The sequence below is a fragment of the Leiobunum rupestre genome, chromosome 4 (genome assembly GCF_980474605.1).
Source record: "Leiobunum rupestre chromosome 4, qqLeiRupe1.1.hap1, whole genome shotgun sequence".
Taxonomy (NCBI): domain Eukaryota; kingdom Metazoa; phylum Arthropoda; class Arachnida; order Opiliones; family Sclerosomatidae; genus Leiobunum; species Leiobunum rupestre.
Window position 1 is genome coordinate 29,817,466 of NC_143387.1, and position 22,178 is coordinate 29,839,643.

General features: G+C 36.8%; 1 protein-coding gene across 2 annotated transcripts in view; it reads right to left on the bottom strand.

Moving 5' to 3' along the window:
• Positions 1-22,178, bottom strand: part of LOC149947426 (carbonic anhydrase-related protein 10-like) — a 111,440-nt gene that overhangs the window by 21,364 nt on the left and 67,898 nt on the right. For both annotated transcript variants that reach the window (XM_090171530.1, XM_090171529.1), the window contains exon 4: positions 7,910-8,104. In XM_090171530.1, the coding sequence (XP_090027656.1) occupies positions 7,910-8,104 (195 nt within the window). The remainder of the gene's footprint in view (positions 1-7,909; positions 8,105-22,178) is intronic.

The following is a 22,178-nucleotide window of genomic DNA, read 5'->3' on the forward strand; positions in this document are numbered from 1 at the left end:
CCTTTATCCGCCATCCATAGCGGTGCGCACACTCGCAAAAATCGAAGTCTACGGTACTCGATTCGACAGTATAGACTGGTCATTCACTGACCCGAACGAGGCCGCCCCTTTTCAACGGAGGTAGGCCACGACTAACTCTCTATGGAAGCAAATTTCAATCGCCAGGGGTTTATAAAATTCGGTGTGAAATGTTTTGGTAGAAAGCCTTCACTTCGAAAGAAAACTGACCGACCAATTGAATCAAAAATGTTTCATCGCGAAGTTGTTTAAAGGGGAACGGCCAAGCTTTTCCAAATATGGCCTTATTTCCGTATCAAAAGATTAACATTGCTAAAAACTCTACAAATAAGAGAACCACACGCAAGGGCTAACAAGTCAATTATGACTTAGCCCTATAACACATGTAACCTTAAAAGATAAATTTAATAAAATAATTGAATTGAACTGACGTTCAATATACTAACACGTACCTTTTTTTGTCTTGAAAAAATAGCTTTTGGCCCAAAAAGTTGAAACGAAAAATAACGCCAGGTGTTTGGGTTTGAATGTTCGCCGCCATCTTAGGGTCTGCCGCCAGCGCCCCTAACCCCGTATGAGCGATTTGCGAACTATCCTGACTTTTAAAATCGCGCAATTTGGGCTTAGGTCTCTTATAACTGGAACGCGCAGCGCGTGCAAAACAAATTTTTTGCGTCTTCAGCAGCGCGCGCTTTTACAATGTTTTTCTGTCTCACCGACTTCTCACCAGGTGTCGTGGCGGACGCGTGCTTTTCGATTTCCCGAAATTTCTTTATTTTATTAAAAATTAACCACTCAATATTTTTTGATGCGGTTTTCGCCATAAATTTTAGTTTTTAATGGGCTATAGGGCTATCTAACTGGTTAAAGCTTGACTATTCCCCTTTAAATATGAAACAGTCGATTTACAAAAGCTACTTTTATAACGCGGCAGATAAAAAGTAATTATTTCATTTCAATCGTTTTTAATTTTGTATTGATTTTACAATCTTTATAAAACATTGGGAGCATCAGTTAAATTAAAATTCGGTTAACCTAATTAAATTTCATTACTACAAGTATTTCGTTTTGAATAGGTGATTCCGAAAAAGATCGTTAGTCACATGATTTGGTTACTTTTTATCGTATGGTTAAAGCTAGAACATAATAATAATAATCAGCTAGGCTAATACCCAAGGAACCACCTTAGGCCTAAGTCATCATGCGACTTATGAAGCCATTAATTCAGGTGGCCGGGTTACAATGCGTTGGAGGGTGGTGGCAAGCCCTGCATGCCACGCGTTCGAGCCAACAGCTCCCTACACTAACTATTACCGTTAACCTCAACAAGTTTTTGTGGAAGGGGAAACCGAAGATCTCGGGGGAAAACCCCTTAAACCAGTGGGGAGATAACTTGCAAACTCTACGCGGAAGGAGTTGTTCCGAGTTTTCAACCAGTGCCACAAGCTGGGATCGAACCCGGCTCCTCTTGCTGCGAGGCGAAAATGCTAACCACTCCGCCACCCCACATAGAGTAAACCACTAACATAGAGTGGAAGGCCCTATGGAAGCGCATGAAACAATAACCCTAACGGGCTAACTTGTTTTAGAGGCGTGAATAAATATAGTCCGAGGAGCGATGGTGTGGTTTTTACATATTTTAGAGTATGAACTTACTTTTTTATCCAGATATTGTGCATTATCTATAGGCCAACTTGTTTATTTCACGCCTCGAAAACAAGACGTTGCGTACGAAACCTTCCACTCTACGTAAGTGGTTTACTCTATGAGCAAGAAGCAACAAACACAGCACCCCACGTAAGGAGAACGCAACCCGTCAAAAGTCGTGCATTTTCTCGCGTACATTTTTCATTGGTTAGACGCTTTAGCGCCTGCTGCCGTCAGAAGGGGAAAATTCGGAAATTGTCTTCCTCCCGCCCGTAAAACGTGCAGCGTAAAGGTTCGTCCAATGAAAGTTGTACGCAACACTGCGTTAGCGTGTTTAAAGGCTAGCTGCGTTCTCCTTGTGTTTGTTGCTCCTAGGGTTAAAGTATTTGAGCGCGAGCTTCTATTTTCATTTTAAAACGCGCGCGATTTACTATCTATTAATATATCAAGAGCACGCGCCCAAAGAATTAACTCTTTTATATTTGTTGATATTATATTTCAGAATCACCTATCGGTATTGCCAAAAGTAGCATAAGACCCAAAAGTGTGTCAGCTGTACCTTCGCGCCTATTAACATTTCTAGTGAGACCTAGTCACACTATAGACTACATAACTTACTAGTTGGAATAGTACTTTAGTCTATAGTCTGGCGCGATTTTCTCTCTTCGATTTACTCGCCCGTAGACATTCGTTCTAAAACGCCTCACTCGGCGGCGCTGGAGTACCTCGATTTTGATGACGTATTTTCCGACCCCCCTTCGTTTCCCTTTTTTACTTTGCGACAATCTCTCATTAACTACTATACCTTTCTGACACACTTATGGGTCTTATGCTACTTTTGGTATTGCTAGATACATTAATTTTGCTACAATGAATATAGTTGATTTAAAAAAAATTGTGAGGTTAGGGTAGTTTAACTGGGCATTTTCATATGACTAATATCCTAAAAAAAGATAACCATTATCAATGTTAAACAAGTCACCATTATGAACCTTTAAATTCTTGAAGTTACGATAAAGTTAAAATATACGACTAATACGTCATGGTATAAAAGCAATTTATTTTAGCTATGTTTGAACAATGTTTTTAAAATTAATTGCTTTTGAGCCATGAAATATCCGCCGTATATTTTAACATTAAAGTCACCATTAAATTCATAGCAAATTAAAGTTAATTTTTGAAATAAATCTATTTAAAACTGTGACTTTAACTGAAGACCAAACGTGAATTAATTAACTAAATTAATCAATTGATTACGCGTACTCAACTCTAGTAAAGGTACAAACTCTAAAGATGACGTGTAATGTTATTAGTACAGTTAAAGGTACGTGCTTGTTCACCGATAGTCTTAGTCGATAATTCAAAATAACCGTCAAAACGCCGCCGATCAATTTAGTAAAATAGTTTCGGCGGCGTAATCGTCGGCCATTTTCGGTATGGAGACACAGGCCGGAAGGCAGGCAAGGCTGCCAGATTTCGATAGACCGAAAACGGCCAACTCTCTCAAATGTTTTCGTTTTCAAAACGAAAATTTTGCGGCGTAGCTATCGACTAAGACTATTACGGCAAGTGACTAGACCCTCGGTGTGCAAAGCACACAGCGTTTGGAAAACCAATTTTAGAAAACCAAAACGCCTCGGATTTCATAAAATATGATTTTTTATTTATAAAAGAATAAATTATTATTTATAATAATAATGTTTATAATTATTTATAAACAAAACAAATGATCAATTTATTAATCAAAACAACACAAATATGAAGTAAAATAGGATAGTTTATAAATTGGTTATTTGGGTTATTAACCTTTTTATGTATTTTTGATATGTTTCCGGGGAATCGTTGGATCCAGATTGAAAACCACTTTGTAGAATATTTTTTTGAATTCACCATTATCTCTTTATAGTCGCCTTCGTGACGACGCACTCGTTTTTATAACGTACCATACCTCATTCGCGGGCCAACAATTACTCGGTAAGAACAAAATAGGACCCATCGTAAATAAATATATTAACCTAGATATAGAAGAATTTACACCGCGAAAAAACCTAACAGATCAAAGACTGTCTTTACAAGCCATAATATAAGAAGATGTGGAGGTGGTATGGGGGGTGGTCAATGGAAACCGAATTTTCCAAAGGAAAAGGGAAGTTCGGAAAAGGGTCCAAAAATCACGTAGGATCTCGACGACACTCGGCTTTTATTACTTTTGTTCTCTCCGCCCCCCCTACCGAGCGCGCAAGAAATGAAAGGGAGAATCCAAAGAAATATGTTAGCTGTAAAAATCATAATACACGTGCCGGCAAGAATTCCAATTACAGAGACACAGGCGCTCGCTTATATATAGAGAAAACGAACACCTTTTCCTGGATTTCATTTTTCCCCCGCGTTTAAGCTTCTCTATTACGACGGTCCCCCGTTGCATTTCCGGAACGTATATAACATATAGGCCTACCCGCCTTTGACTTATCAAAAAATAACGGAAAGCAGGCTTTTACGGAGTTTCATCGAACGGTTGCCTTAAGTCCACAAAACTATAAGGACCAAGCATCCTTAGTTTCATCGGCTACTTAACGGACCTCTAATTACTGGATGTCTAAAAATCCAAGAGTATTCTTAATTATGAGAGCTAGGTAGCCGAAGCTATAGGCTCTCAGCGCCGCCCACGTAAGGAAAAGGAGACTAAAAGCGGCCACTCCCTAGGGCCGTTACTTATTATTGCCGCCATTTCCAGGAATTCCTCTTTAAGTTATTAAATTTCCCCAACTTTTTTCTTTCCTTTTAATTGAATTTCTTAAGATTAGATTAAAGCACTTTGGTGCTGAAAGTGAATTAAGAAGGAATAGACGTCCGCGCCAACCACTCAATTCCTAGAAAATTGAAGTTTTCCAACCAAAGTTCTGAGCTCGATCAAATAAAGCCGTATATAGGGGCTGGTTTCGAGATAAAGAGGATTAACTAAGTCTACAGTTTAACGCTGATATTCGTATATTCGGAGATTCACTTCCGCAATAGACTGGAAAAACAATTTAATTTAATTTATTTTAAGAAATAACAAAAAATAATAAGAAATAACTAATCTCTGAATTTCCGAAAGAGACTTTAAAAAACAATTTAACTCAAAAAATATCAAATAGAGCTAATAAAATATAAATATTATATGAACAGCTTCCACATTATATACTTTAAAATAAAAAAACCATATTTACTAAAATAAAAATTTAACTCGAGAAAAAACCCTTATTTACTAAAATATAAAGATTATGTGAACAGCTTCCGCAATATATACTTTAAAATAATAATTTTACTCGAGAAATAAACAAATATTTACTAAAATATAAATATTGTGTGAACAACTTCTGCAATATATACTGGAAAAATGACAATTTCGCTCGAGAAAAAAACAAATAAAGCTACTAAAATCCAAATAATCTGTTAAAATGTAAAAGAATTTCAAGTTTCAAAGCCAAAAAAAAACCTTTTAAAACAAAATTTATAAATAATATACAACGGTAAAGGCTAGTTGATGAAATTAACTTGATAACTTAAATTCATATTGAAATTAAAATAGTAAATCCGCGATAAAGAAAAAGTTTCCATTTTCAAAACATAAATAGTAAATCCGCCAAAAAGAAAAAGTTTCCATTTTCAAAACAAAAATAGTAAATCCGCCAAAAAGAAAAAGTTTCCATTTTCAAAACAAAAATAGTAAATCCGCCAAAAAGAAAAGTTTCCATTTTCAAAACAAAAATAGTAAATCCGCCAAAAAGAAAAAGTTTCCATTTTCAAAACAAAAATAGTAAATCCGTGAAAAAGGAAAAGTTTCCATTTTCAAACAATTGGCATTCCTATCTTCGAGATATTGAAATATGGAATATTTTAAATTATGGATTAAATCATCGAGCCATACCATCAACGACCCAACACCCGAGTCAGTCAAAAATATTGTACCACCACGAAGGCGTATTATCTTGCCGAAGTACTTTACGATTAGAGCCACCATTTCGTCTGATATTTGCAGTCGAACAGAACCGCGTTATACGTATAATGAGAGATTAAAAATAAATCTATAGTGTGATGATGGGGTGAGAGTGAGGTCCTTAAGAGCTAACGGGATGGCAAGGTAACGACAGGGACCCGATAAGTGAAAAAGCTAGTATTAAAGAGTGACGATAAGGAGGAAGGCAGACCAGGAAGAGAGTGTGATAGAGAAACCAGAGACGGGAAAAAGAAAAGGGCTGAGCCGTGGTCAGCGAGAAACAGAAGGTCTGGAAAGGTTTGACCAGAGGCGACACTCCGTGGTCGACGACGATGTCGTCAGCAGAAAACGTGGCCATGTTTATCTTGGAAAACGGCCACGCAGAGATGTGAGACGGGAAAGAGACCAAATGAAAAAAATCCCAAAGAGAGAGAGAGAGAGAGAGAGAGAGAGAGAGATGTGGAAGGAAAGCTAGCTACACAGAGCTCTTTACGAGATTGATTTTCATTCTTCCTTCGCTTCATCCAGCGCGGCTTCTCCTGCCAGCACCACCACCAGCAGCAGCAGCAGCAGCGGCAGTTCGGGAGACGGAGAAAGTAAGGGAAGGAAGGAAGAGGGGGCTTTTTGCTAGGATTGAGACCTTGTTTGGCCACCAGGGGGAAACCTAAGAAGCGAGTAACGCTATTAGAAGCAACGATTTCCGCATATAGATGGATCCACCGCGGCAGATAGATAGACGCCCACTCCGAAATGACGAAGAACTCCACGCCGTAAATAATGAAATGCGGGGGAAGAAAATTAGTTTGGAGAATAGGCCGAGCGAGTCCGTCCACCGTTCCTGCAGTGACAAGTATATGGCCACTACAAAAGCCCGGTTAAATATTTTATCATATAGATTAAAGGACCGCACAGGCGTTTGAAAAATTCAGCCCGAATTTAGCACCGTGGTAGCAAATGCGACCAATTCTATTCTGGAAACTAGCGCGTGAAACGAGTCCAATTCAAACGCCGGTGTGACCCTTTTATGTACTTAAATTCTGTATTTTGATTTTAAAATCAGTCACCGCGTAATTTATAATAGGCGGGAAAGCGCCTCGTACCAATTTATTAGTACGAGCCAAAGTGCTTTCCTCGGGTAATTACCCCAGCTCGACGACTGGACGCGGATTCCGAGAGATAGAATCGTTAAGCGTAGATTTCCAAATTGTAGCAAATACCAACTGGATCATTTCTCAGGCGAGAAACCGACTTAAACAATAGACTATGATTTAAGGCAATTTTATCCGTCACAAAAAGGCGGCATCTAAGACCCGTACTATATAGGTTTGACAAGCCGTTAGCGTCGAAGTCGCGGACGAGGCAATCAGAAGGGGCCAGCTACAAATCGCTAAGTAGATTACGCGTCTCCAGATAACCGGGGAAAGGATCCTAACTCCCGGGCAATCAAAGTCAGGCTAACTTATCAGCCTCCATATATGTACAGGGACACAGCCAGAGAGAGACACCCGCGTACACAAAGACGATAATACGCGACCAGCTGCATTCATCTCACTGTCGCCATAATCACGCGGGGGACTTCATTCATTCCAGATTTGGTTTCCTCGCGATGCCAGCGTCCTCCGAAGAGCGGCCGCGCGTTTCCTCTCCCAATCCGTATTGTCATCGGACATCGCTAGACTAAGTTAGGGAAATGGAACGACTAAAGGGAAGACAACGCCGCCGCTAACCGGAACCGTCCACCGAGGTTCGAAGACCAGTATCACTTCTCGAGAAGGCGGCGAGCTTATCAACTTAAGTCTGGCAGCGCGATAAATAGTGGACGCTCGGATATTGATTCGGTTGGTGCCGCTGGTTAAACAAACGTTTCGCAGCCCTTCCATCACTACACGCCAAACGGGAAAGGAGAAACACGCGGAAACAAAAAGAAAGTTATTGAAAACGCGACAGCTGTTGCGAATATAGAAATGGAGGACGAGCGTGCTCTTCCTTTTTCTCGAATAACAAAAGGTAAATTAAATCCAATCGTACCATCCCTCGTTTTATACTTCCAATCCGAAGTCAAGAAGTAATTGGCCGACGTCACAAGAAACCGAGGACAATTCCGTTATTGATTTACGGCCTCGTTTATTGATATAGCACCGTGAAAACGAGAGATGGACAATAGCTATCTATATCCGTTAAATTCTCGATAGCCGTCGTGTCGCGTGATTAGAGCTTCCAAAATGAAAAGAGTGTTCGGGTCGAGAGGGGGCGTTGTTTACTAACCTCGGCTGGGAATCCGTAGCCTCCGACGGTGTGCTCGGAGCCCCGGTCGTCGCTGCTGCCGTAGTGGATGTGGATCTCGCTGAAGCGATACCTGTACGACAGGGGCCCGCCCGTAATGTTGATCGTCTCGGGCGCCGGCAGTTTGTCAGCTCGGAAGATGATGCTGTGCCCGGTATTCGTGATCGTGCCACCCACCTGCAACGCAAAGATCAACAACTTTAGCAACGACGGAATTAATAAGTCTTACAAAAAATTTCTAAAGATATTCTATGGAATCTTATAGAGTTTTACAGAGAATCCTCGTGGTTCTATAGCCTACTTTCATTTGACTAATATCCTAAAAATAATTAACCATTATCAATGTTAAACGAGTCACCACTATGAACCTTAAAATTCTTGAAGTTACGATATAGTTAAAATATACGACGAGTACTTCATGGTTTAAAAACCATTTATTTTAGCTATTTTTTAAAAATGTTTTTAAAATAAATTGCTTTTAAGCCATAAAATATACGCCATATATTTTAACTTTAAAGTCACCATTAAATTAATAGCAAATTAAAGTTATTTTTTGAAAAAAATCTGTTTAAAACTTCGACTTCAACTGAAAACGAAACATGGATTAACTAAATTAATCAACCAACAGACTCTAAAAAATTCTAAAAAGAAAATTCTGAAACATTTTCTTAAACTAATATTATAGTATTTCTATCATAAACAAGAATTGACAACTATCATTATGTAAAAATATAAATCTTGAAAAAGTGTGGTTATTAGTTTTTGCCATTACACACAACAATTGTTCATAAATATTTTTGAATTCTCGGGATTTAGACTTAAATTTACACTGCTATAATACTCTACCAATATTTGTAAGAATAATCTAGATAATTTGTAAGAAGAATATAAATAATTTCTAAGAAGAATGTAGATATTTTCTAAGAAGAAAAGAAATAATTTCTAAGAAGAATGTAGATAATTAATAAGAAGAATCTAGATAATTTCTAAAAAAAAACCTAAATAATTTCTAAAAAGAACCCGGCCACATGAATTATTGTCATTTATCGGTGCCCGATGACTGGTTCATAAAGTGGTGCCTTATATAATATCTAAGAAGAAGCTAAATAATTTCGAAGAAGAATCTAATCTAATTATTATAATAAAAAAAGTGATTTTCAAAATAATTTCAATGGTTTAATTTAACAGTAGACGGAAATGAAATTTCTGTTCCAAAATTAACTTAAATATACTAGTTACTATTATAATAGCAAACCACTATCAAAAACAATTCACCAAACATAAAAACTGCAATCATATTTAAAAAATTTCCTATTTATGGTGAATATTTAAATATGATTATAGTTCTAAATCATAAAAAACGATTAAACTCTTCCGCTCTAAAAACTTGGACTTTCATTTTAAACTCAGAAATTGGAGAGTAATTTTTGAAATTATTATAGAGACTCTTAACAGTTGCTGTAGATCCCTCTTTAGGGTTGCTATAGAAACCCATTTGGACCGAAACCCCTTTAGAGTTGCTATAGAAACCCATTTGGACCGAAACCCCTTTAGAGTTGCTATATTAATCCTTTTAAAGTGGTTATAGAAAAACCTTTAGAGTTGCTATGGAATCTTCTAAGACATCTAAAAAAGGGCCAAACTCTTCAGATCCGAAACAAGGACTTTCTTATCCATGTCCGAAATTGAATAAGCCACAATCTCCTTTATAATTTCTATACAATCTCCTTTAGAATTTCTATAGAATCTCCTTTGGAATGTTTTTATAAAATCGTATATGAAAAATCATAGAAGACCTCTAAAGGTATTCTATATAATGAAACAACTTAAAAGTTCAAAGAAATATGAAATACCGTTCTTCAAATTATCTTTAGAATTTCTCCTTAGAACTCTAAAGATGTTACATTCAAATAGCTTTAGAAAAACCGTTAGAAAATTGACCCACCGTTCTTAAGATATTCTAAGAAAATACCAAACGTTTCTATAAAGATGATTTGAAGGAACTTAGATAGAGTCTAATTTCTAAAAGTTTTCTATACAACATTTTCGTAAGGGGTGAACGCGCTAATACGTACGGACAAGGTTGAAGCGCTTCCGGTCAAATCCGTTGTTTGACCGTACGTGCTTCAATTTTGTTCGTCAAATTTCAACAATGTCCTAAAGCTTGTCATCGCCTTCGTACCAATACATATCTCAAAAATCAAACTCTAAAGATGAATGTCTAACCCTTCGTGTACGTATATTTTCTAAAAATCGTACAATACGGATCCCTAAATACTTTTAAATGAAACCCATTTACGGTAGTAATCATCTGGATAATTTCATCACTCTCAATCTCTTTTGGGGCATCCGCGTTCGAAGTGTTTAACTAGACTGATTCGTAGCGTAAGTTGTGAAGCCAAAATATACCTCTCCTCGGAAGAGTTTATCATTTTCAGTGAGGCGTAACACGTATCCGTGTTTCTGTGGTAGAACGCTCACTTGTCGTGCAGGAGGGCTGGGGTTCGAACGCAAATTGAAAAAAATTATGCTACACCCAATGGCAAATAGAGGGCTCTTTTGGAAAAAGCTTTTCCCTAATTCCAAGAAACTGCGAACGCAGTGATTACACTTTGCTCCGAAAATGCGTACGAATTCGCAGCCCAGACAGACAGACCCACAGACAGACCCACAGACAGACAGATAGACACGGTGATTGTAAAACCCCTCCTAGAGGACATAGTCCCATCTGGGAGATAAAAATGACCAAGTAGTTTTAAAATATAAATTGTTAGCATTTCAATTTTCATAGAAAATACGACTAATCACCGAAATAAAAGTTGCGTAAAAAAAGTCAAACATTATCTTTACAATTTTTCCGTATAAAAAAGTAAGAGTGCGGAACCGTAAAAGAAATTTGTCAGTAACTCTAACGTTCGTACTTTTTTCCTTTCTCAAGTCACGGATGAAATGAGAGGCTTTCGGGTGATGGGAGATAAGTGCGAACGAAACCGCGCATCTCTCTCAGCGGATGCAAAGAGAGCAAAGAAAAACATTAATGAGGGGTGGGTGCGAAAAGGGGAGGCAGAGAGAGATTGTCGGATTGGAGGGTGTTGAAATGTCATAAAGAAACAGGTCCACGCCCGATTAGAATTAATTACAAGAGCGGTGATGACATTATTTTTACTCGCTCTCCGTGATTAAACATCAACCGGAGGAGAAGGAAGAGGAGGAAATCTTGCGGAGTCTCTCTCCTATGAATAATTCTCCGCCGCGACGCTCGAGGTCGCTCTTAAATATTCATAAGGCAGGAAACGCCTAGTCATTGAGAATAGCGCGGGCCGCGACCGTCCTTCGGCTCCGCTCCGCCAAAGAACCAAAATTGCGTTCGGATCGCGGCCTCCCTCCGGGGAAAGAAATTCCGAAAAGTGAGAAAGAGAATCGAGGTTTTTGACATTGTTCCAAGTCCTATACAGAAGCGGAAATATTCGTCTAACGAGCTCCTAACCGCGATTTTAGCATTAAGCCATCGCGAAGTTTAGCCCCGGGAAAGTTGACAGACCGACGGATAACTTAAGCCACATTAGGCTACTTATAGAAGCGAATTAAAGCAAACGCGAAAATTGGCTTAAAACCTTAATGAGATCTCGTTTTTGACTAAATCCTTAAGAAAGATAATTTATAGCCTACTTAAAAAGCAGGGCGTCGATTGCCTTAAAAGAGGTCTTGGTTTGCCTAAAAAAAGTACTAATTCGATTCTAAAATAAATGAAGACACCACTAATAACATAAGTCTATAATATTGTTCCATAAGTTTGTCACTTTGGGGAATATTTTACTGAGAGTAAACGTCATCACAAGAAAAAATACCCTCCTAGCGAGGCGCTGTCGAAGGCTACCTGTGACGCGTTAGCAGGCGGACGCGAAACGGTGACGAAGCCCGTAATGCAGTCTGTCTTGTAAAACATTTGCATGTGAAGAATAGGAAGTGTCAAACTAATTAGGTAGGTTGAATTAGTTTTCATTCGAATGAAAAAAGTTAAACTATGAAGTAACGAAGCGAGCGATTTGCAGTTGACGTAACGAAGCAAAAGGAAACCTAAAATCTGCAGCGAGTGATCTGCAGTTTTCCGAAAGTTCTTAAGCGTCCCGATAAAAGGTACATGTATAACGAAAGAAAAATAACAAAACAATTTTCAAAAGTCGAAAACTGCACTTTCCATTTCATTGTTTATGAGCTCTAGTCGAAATACATTTAGCCTAAGTGGCAAGCATCATTAAACGAGACTTAGAGTGCCTGACTGGAAAGCGCCTTAAAACAACTCCTACTAATTGCGATAAAACTTTTAATATCCCATCGTACAATGCCTTTTAAAGTTTTCAAACGATAGAAGGCGTTCGTTTGAAATTACAACCACCTAAATGTAACTGCCGGAAAAGTCTCCAATGGAGATGACAAAAACAAAATGGAATTTTCCATTTCGATGAAGTTTCGACGTTCAGAGTCGTTCCAAAATGAAGCTTTAATTTTGAAGTCATACCGGATGTTTATATTTCGTTCCTATTTTTTGCTTTAAAATGAAAATGGAGACCAGAGAGAGAGAGAGAGAGACTGGCGGAAAAAGATGGTCTAATAACGGCATCCGACGGTGCCCTAAAAACGCCAACTATAGCGATACGTATTGATTTATACGTCCGTAAGAGCAACAGAAAATCGCCCGTACAACCCGCAACGCGTTGCTAGTCCTATTTACGAACCGTAAACGAGTAGACGTTAGCCTTTCCACTTACTGACGCGAGCTTTCGTCTCCGTACGATTCGAAACGTAGTCGAAAGTCCATCGCGAATGCCTTTAAAAGAACAGGCAAGTAGGCCTCGGCATAAGTACGGACCTATATCCCCCCTCCCAAGCGGCACCCCCCCCCCCCCGACCCAAGGTAACGAAATCGGCAGCTTCTGTTTGTTCAGCTCTTTGAACGCCCTTCCAACTGGCTCGCACTCTAAAAGCGATGAACCCCCGCCGCTGCAAACTATCGGCCGAGAAGAGCCATAGATAGGACGGCCCTCCGGAGGCGAGCGACAAAATAAACCTTTCTAGAAAATCAGTTACTTATAGAGTAAGTTTACTTCTGCTTCTCTTCTTTTTTTCTTTCTCTTTTTAAGCGAAGCCATCTTCTTCTGTTGATCTGGAATTCGAACACCTTCCACCCGAGATGGAACCGTGTCTCATCTATACTCCACGAGCCCGACCCGAAATTGTTTTTTGATTTGCCATCAATTCAAGATTGCAGGAAACGTATTTCCCCCTTCGAATTTCTAACAAGGGTTCCACTCTCGCGATTGCCGATCCAAATATTTGCGATTCATTCCCAGAGATAAATATCTCTTTAAGAAACGTCTAATGATACATTTTGTACATTATATTTAAAGATATTCTTACGCGAATAATTATAGCGCAAATATTGAGAGAAAGTGTTTGGGATACAATATTACAATTTAAGAATTCGTTCGCGTAAACACGTATAACCAAAAGAAATATAACTACATTCATACTAGAGAAGTATCCATTGCCTGTTATCGATTATGTCATTAACCTACTCAAGTGGCCAACTTCGATTTCAAAATAGGCCTTTATGCTTAGATACAACAATCGTTAACCTTTCGGGGGAAAAATGGTATTGGGTTGAATAATCGTGGTGTAGTGACTTTCTTAAATTTTAAGGTAAGAAAAAAACTAATAATTAGTCATTAAATTTCTCTATGCGATATTATTATCCATCAAATAATACGAAGCTGCACTGAAATATACTAAAAACCGTATACAGTTACTTTTGCTTTATGGTGGTACAAATCTTCCCAATCATTTTACCATGAACTGTTATTATACTTTTATTATTAATAAAACTTATTCTTTAGGCAATGTATTACGAGATTTACATTTTCAACTTACGAAGAAACAAGTTTCACTTTTACCAATGTACTTCTCTGGTAAGACATACGTAATATACTTCTAATATAAGTAATATTCCACTGGTATATACGCGGAAATAAAATTCATTTTATCGCCCTATAAATAGCCAATATCACCGATTCGCGAACCGCAGAATATACAAAGTTTCCCAATATGTTTTTATTATATAAACCCTTATTGTTTAAAAAACTTAGATTTAATTTCAAAAATTGCCAGATCGGGTTTTTCGAAGAAGAAGCCCTAGTAAAGACACACGCGCCAAATGCAATTGGGAAATCCAAAAAAAATATTATCGACAAACCGCGGAATATAAAAACCTGAACTTTAACTGGCGTTTGAGAGAAAAAAGAAAAGCTTTTAAAATAATTACTTTAACTTTGCCAAAGATAGAAAGGGAGGGGGGAGGAAGGAAAACAGCGATTGGACAACAACGGAAAACAGAAGAAGGGGAAAAAATCAATCTTTATTAATGAATGGAAAGTCAAAGAGATTTCGAAAAGGATATCTCTGGTCCAGAACGAAGCTCGGTAGCAAAGGAGGACAGATTTTCAAATTGAATGAAACCGATGAAATGGCTTGGAGAAATTTGGTCCGGCCCACCCCACTTGCCTCGAGAAAGGACTAGGACCAATAAAGCCTATTGGCTCAGTTTCCTCCCCTTATCCCCCCCCTCCTTCCTCGGGAGCCGCAAATAAAGCTCTTTAACAATACTCAGACCTGATAACAAACGAATGGAAAGGGTCTTTTAAAAATCAATAAAAGTCCCAAACAAACATTTCTTTTAAACCGTTCCGATGGGAATATCTCTTTCGCCTATATCCGAGCCGAGAATTGTCCCCGAAGGCCTCGCTTCTCCTCTTAAAGGCCGAAAGAACACGTACTATTTCGCCGCCAGTCGCTCTATAAAACTGTAATTCATTCGCCCGATCGAACGCCCATGATCGCCGTTTACGGAGTTCGATACAGTCTTTCAGATCCGCTTCGCCTTCTATACTCCGTAGTTAAAAATAAACATAACGAGATTTCCTTTGTTTGGTCTAGATTTACGAGGCTGTAAACGCGGTTATCTTAAGCTATTCAAAGCGTTCTTAGTATCCTAGTTTCATTCAACCCCCTCCGCGAAGAGCGGTGAAAACCAAATCAAATTGGGCAGTGATCTATTAACTATCTTTATTCGCTATCGAAGAAAATGGAATTTGCTAGAAATCACACGTTACCTTCAGATTGCCCGTTTGGTACTTTTTCCATCAAGATGAAATGACATTTGTTTTGAGGGAAGCGACCTACATAAAGAATCAACGGCACACAATTTCCTATTTCCAAGCGGGAGAACAAATCTCCTTCTCTTAAAAAGTGATGAATCTTGTATCGGCGGGTGAGGGGACGCCTACGCGAAACAAACTGCGAATTGAAAACTTCAAAGAGTATAAATGAGCCTCTCTCTGGCTGGCAGTGCGGAGAAATGAAATGGCCACGCGGCTGACTCGAAAGAAGGAGCTTAAACGATTAGCCGGCAAACCATTTACCATATTGTCACTTTTTCCTTCGATATATTACCTTTGACGGCTTAAACTCCCCTACATAGCTATAGCGCATCTTCATTTTTCCTCTCCTCGGCTAACACTCCCATATTCCCATCTTTCTCTCTCGCAACCATTTGGCCGCCGTTCGCATCTTTATACGAAGAGAGAGAGAGAGAGCGAAGAGAATCATCCCTTTTATTTCATTTTGACAGATTTCGAGAATTCGCTTTGCCGCAGCCCACACTCAGCTGGCTGATGCTGATGCGATTTTACGCAACTGCGCCCTCTTTATTACGTCGGCAAAGTTACCTTATATTAAAGAAAACGGGATTCTGCCGACTTCACCCTATTCACACACACCCGCGATTCGCGCTAAATTAACTGATCAAAGGCTTAACTCGCTCACCACCCTTGGAAAACGAACATTGAAATACTTTCTTTACGAAAACGGAGATTTTGGTCAATACGAAACTTTCAATACAATTTACTACAAATTCCGAACTTTGCTTAATTCTATCTGGCTGCTTCGAAAAATAAATCTAATTATTTCCTTTTTGCAAGAAACACCATCAAATTGTTTTGTAAACCTTTAAATTGCTCTACGGGAAAATACTCAATTTTGTCAAATGTATACAATATTTAAAAAAAAAATGGGTTGCCAAATTAATTTTGTAAACAAAGTTTTAGAAGACCGCATATTAAAAATGTAGGTATTCTTCGCGCGTATAGTCATCAAAAAATCGTGATGAAAATAGAAGCTCCATTTTTTTTTAAAATGACAAAATCTAATATCTAAGTTATAGTCGGAATGAAAACGAGAAAAAAGTTATTTTGATGGTACAACGAGTCGGTCGTTCCAATTTCGACAGCGGCAAACGTTCGTCCGACATTCAGCAATAAAGGCGCCAATAGAGCCGTGCCCGTCTCTTGTTTTATCATCTACAGAAAATAAAAGTTTTCCGGCTCGAAATTGATGGAGACACCTCGCAGATCCGACATCTAAATAAAAATTTGAACGCCTCCCTTCCGTCGGTTTCTGTGTGCTCTCCGCTTCTATTTATTCTTCTTTCTCTTCCGCCCTTTGTGTGTGTGTGTTCTTAGGAAAGACCTTCTCACTCAATTTGTTCGGACGACGGCAGAGGCCAGAGTTAATCTTCTCTTGTTTCCGCTGAGAAGTTTTTCTTACGTCAAACATTTTAAATCTTCTCGCCGCCATGAACGGCCCGGGGTCACGTTATCCCCCCTCCCCCGCCTCCCTTCTTTTCACAAACTTCTCCTTTTTTTACGCCGTCGAAAACAATTTATTTTAAATGGAATCTGTTCTAGTATTTATTGGTAAGACGACATAAAGGTTCTCGTTTATTTTAATGGTTTAGAATTTTTTATTTATTATTAAAGCTGAGCGCGGTTTGCGACTTATTTCATTCATGTATAAAGTATTTTAATTTTAAAAAGATCTCGGTCTTTTAACTCTCTAGCTTTACCCAATTACTCTCGGGATGTTGTTTTTATGATAAGCATGAAATTTAATGCCAAATGGCCTTTACAAAAAAAATCACTTCAGAATGAGATGCGGTTATTTTTTCTTCATTTTAAAATGACAAAAAAACTCCATAAAATTTTTTTTATATAAACTAAAACGGATGTTTCAAATTTCGGTAATAAAAAAAAATTTAAAAAAAAATTAGGTAAACCAAAACCTTCCTTTGAAAAATCGTAGGTGTAAACTCATCCGAATTCAAAAGAAATAAATTTTTTTAGCTATCAAATAAAAGACTCCTAAAAATTAAAGCTTCATAAATTAGTGATCAAATCGTTATTATAAAAGTACTTTTGCTAAAGGTACGTACCAAACGCTCAGAATTAAAATACGCTTTCTTTAAAATACGATATTTATTTATTGTTTTAATATACGAATTGGCGTATGACATCGATATTTTTTCAATTACTTAATTAAATATTAAAAAGCAATGATAATAAAAGCCCCGAGGAAAAAATAATAATTTACAACGATCCAATAATTAAAAAAAATTTAAAATTATATTCAATGAATAAAAAAGTTTCAAAACCAAAAAAAAACTAAAAATATTCGGTCGTAATTAAAAGCGAGAGAAGAGAGAGCTGCGATAAGGGAAAATTACTATCCCCTATTCGGAGTCACTGATCCTTCTCAGTTAAAACTAGCTCCTTCTAGTCGCGCCACGTAGCGGCGATGGCCGGCGCGAGTCGTGGAAGCGTGCCGGCTCGCCCAGAAACCTAAGACAAAGCAAAGCCCGATAAAACCGGGGGCTTTTATTCCGGCGGCCTATTCGCGCGACGCCCGATTTGCGTAAATAATACAAGGAGGGGGGGTGAGTTGTATAGAGGGCGCCTCGAGCAGCGGCTGCAATAAGGCCAATCCGAGCCCCCCTTTTCATAATTAATGGCGCGAAAACAAGTTTGCGCTCGTTTTCGCTCCACTTTCTCGAGGCGCGTCTAAAAGCGTGCGAGATAAAAGAGCCGCCAGAAACCAAAGAACGCGTTTTTTATTCCTTCCGTTAGGCCTTTTTATACGCGTTCTAAGCCTCGGCGCGAACCGTTTTCGAGCCTTTTGTGCGCGCTCGAAAAAAAGAGAAGGATATAATGTTGGGTTCATATCCGATGCTTGAAAGAGAGTTGAAATATGCACAATGGCGAGATTAATACAGAGAGCGCCTTCCGAATTCGCGAAAGAAATATGCTTTTATGATCGATACTCGAGCCACGACCACAAAAAACCCCTTAAAAGCTCTTTTTCTGACCTGATGCGGTACGTTGCTATTAATATATCCCCCGAAATCGCGGTGCTAATGAAACAGTGGAGGTTGTTAAAAAGAAATAAACTTGGAAATCAAAGTTCCGCACATATTTTTAAAACATTTTAGAAGCATATTAACAATGAACAAAATAGCTAATTACCTCCAGGAATGGGTTCTAGAGTCGATATAAAGATATTAGAGCATGATAATTAATTATATTCGTAGATTTTAGTGCCTGTGAATTAATTCGCCTCTTAATTCGTGGCCTGGCGGTGATGCGATTTTTCTAATCATTAATTAATTTTACGCTGTATAAATATCTTTCGTTAATATTATAAAAATATTCGGTATTTTAACATTAAATAGAGCAATGAAAGTAGTGACCGGGAAAATACGGAGGCAGAAGTCCACCCGACTTGCCAAGAGCTTTCAGATTATAACTTTCGGTTTTCATTTCAAAGTAAAAACCAAAAATATTAAAATAAAATAATAATGAGATGTATTTTGTTTTCCACATATACTTTTTTCAATATAATAAAAACAACGTTATCTCTCGTTGCGAAATTTAATCCGGATTTTAAATGAGACAGAAATCGGTCTTCACAAAACGGGCATTTCTAGATTTAATAGAGGTGACTTTTAAAATAAATTTATTTGAAATAATTTTAAAAAATTAAGAAAATAAACAGTTTACCGCCCAAGAATCCAAAAAATCAACATTTCCCCAAATTCTAATATATTGCCAAAACCACAAAGTACTAAAAAATATTTAAATTTTCCCCAATTTGCGTCAATTGTTGACAGTTTTTCTACGTACATGTACTTCTTAAAAGTGTATTTATATTGAAAACCTAAATTAACCCGGCAATTTCATGATCAGCCATTATCCCCAGGGTTGGTTACGTCTAGACAGGCCTTTGATGTACCTTGGTAACTATAACATTTACGGCATTCCTAAAATCCATTAACTTATCGCTTACAATTTAAGTAAAATGGAAAAAACCACACTTGGCCTTGAAAATTTAAATGGTGCCGGTACAACAATCAATAAACTACAGAATTTATATTTTTTGGGGGAAATTTGTAACAAAATCATAGGAGTATTTAATTAATTAACTATTCATTGCTAATTTCTAAGATATTAATAGACAGGTTAAGCTAGCCTTGATCGATTAAATTATGATTAAGATGATTAAATGGATTAAACAACGATTAAATCGAGTTAGTGATTAGCCAATTAAATCACGATTAAGCTGATTTAATCAGTTAAATCGAGATTTAATTAATTCGATTAAATCTCGATAAAAAAGATCAAATCTCATTTAAAAATATTAAATCAAGATTTAAAAGATTTAAAAGATTAAATCAAGATTTAAAAGATGAAATCAAGATTTAAAAGATGAAATCAAGATTTAAAAGATGAAATCAAGATTTAAAAGATGAAATCAAGATTTAAAAGATGAAATCAAGATTTAAAAGATTAAATCAAGATTTAAAAGATTTAAAAGATTTAAAAGATTTAAAAGATTTAAAAGATTTAAAAGATTTAAAAGATTTAAAAGATTAAATCAAAATTTAAAAGATTAAATCAAGATTTAAAAGATTAAATCAAGATTTAAAAGATTAAATCAAGATTTAAAAGATTAAATCAAGATTTAAAAGATTAAATCAAGATTTAAAAGATTAAATCAAGATTTAAAAGATTAAATCAAGATTTAAAAGATTTAAAAGATTAAATCAAGATTTAAAAGATTTAAAAGATTAAATCAAGATTTAAAAGATTTAAAAGATTAAATCAAGATTTAAAAGATTTAAAAGATTAAATCAAGATTTAAAAGATTAAATCAAGATTTAAAAGATTAAATCAAGATTTAAAAGATTAATTCAAGATTTAAAAGATTAAATCAAGATTTAAAAGATTAAATCGAGATTTAAAGGTTAAATCAAGATTTAAAAGATTAAATCAAGATTTAAAAGATTAAACCAAGATTTAAAAGATCAAGTCAAGATTTAAAAGATTAAATCAAGATTTAAAACATTAAATCAAGAATAAAAAGATTAAATCAAGATTTAAAAGATTAAATCAAGATTTAAAAGATTAAATCAAGATTTAAAAGATTAAATCAAGAATAAAAAGATTAAATCAAGATTAAAAATATTAAATCAAGAATAAAAAGATTAAATCAAGATTAAAAATATTAAATCAAGGTTAAAAGGACTAAATCAAGTTTAAAAGGATTAAATCAAGATTAAAAATATTAAATCAAGGTTAAAAGGACTAAATCAAGTTTAAAAGGATTAAATAAAGAATAAAAAGATTAAATCAAGATTAAAAAGACTAAATCAAGGTTAAAAGGACTAAATCAAGTTTAAAAGGATTAAATCAAGGTCAAAAGGATTAAATCAAGATTAATAGATTAAATCAAGATTAATAGATTAAATCAAGATTAATAGATTAAATCAAGATTAATAGATTAAATCAAGATTAAAAGATTATATCAAGATTAAGAAGATTAAATCAAGATTAAAAGATTAAGTCAAATTAAAAATTATATCGCAATTTACACGATTTAATAGATTTAATCGGATTTAATCCGATTACGTATGCACCCGAAAGAGGTACTCTCCGATCCTCTACTCATTGCCCTGCCAAAAGCGCATCAATTATTTCGTAACTCATTAAATTCCCAGAAAATAAACAAAACGAGGATAAATATTGGGTACAAAATTAAGGATACTCGAAAAACCAATTAAAACATTCATTCGGGCGCACATCAAAGTCTAGCGTGAGTTGGAAAAAAGCAGGCGAGCCGTCATACGCGAAAAACGCTCCTAGCGGATAAAATGTTAATTTCTGGACGAGATATTTTTATTAGATCTAACAGCTGAGTGTCAGATCGGATATTCTCCCAAAGACGGAGAAAAAAATCTGGCTCTTGACTAAGAACCAAACTTCATTTTTTATATTCTTAATATTTGCAGTGTGATCTCCCCACGCTTTATGGGGGGCGGTGGAAAGGGGCGGGGGCTATCGAGGCGTTACTGTCAGCGTAGTTGTACCCCCTCGCTAACGAAATTAGACGCGCGCCGAAGTTGCTGAATCTCAGTATTCCTTAGAACGCAATTAGCTGATCCGGTGAAAAAATGAGCCCTAAAAAATGCTAGTAATGACGAAAATGTCAAATCGATCGAAAATGGCGCGGAAAAAGTCCCCAAAAACGGACATAAAAATCAAAGATGATGATGAAGAAGACTCCGCCCCTTTAGGAGGCCCGGGGGAATAGACCCCGTCGCGAAACCCCCAAGGCCGCCCTTCTATTCGCTAAAAGTGATATAACTTGATTAGCTTAATGAGTACTAGAGCGAAAATGTGAAGGAGACCTTATATTCACACTTTTTCGACTCCGCACTCCGCTAAAAAATGCGGAGTGCGGGAAAAGATTAACGATTTCTAGAATCTCGACCCCTCTCTCATTCTCTCTCTCTCTCTCTCTCTTTTTTAAAGCGGACCCATTAAGGAGGGTGCGCTTACGAGGGCGCTGCCACCTTAGCCGGCCGATAATAATCCTTTCAAAAGAGTTGATATGGACAAAGTAAGATTGTAATAGGCACTTCTTTTTTGTTTCATTTTCATCTCACTCTCGGGTTAAGTTGACATTTATTTTTTTACGTCCAAAGAACCCATTAAATGTCAGAATGAAATTCAGTTTCTTTATCAAAAAAAATTTAAAAAAAAAATATTTTTTTATTATTTTCCGCAGTTGGAGTTGTACTTTTTTATTCTCGGGTTGACTTTTTCTTAGCACGACATTAATTTTAAACGTTCTATTATAATGGAATTATATTTTTGAAAGAGATAAATAGTGGTCGTAGCATCGGTATCACGCGATATTCAGGGTACCTAAGCGTAATCTTACGAAAATAGGTCAAAATAGACCAGGCCGTAGAAGTCTCCCCGCGCGAATGAATGAATATTAATTAGTTTTAATCATTTTGATATTA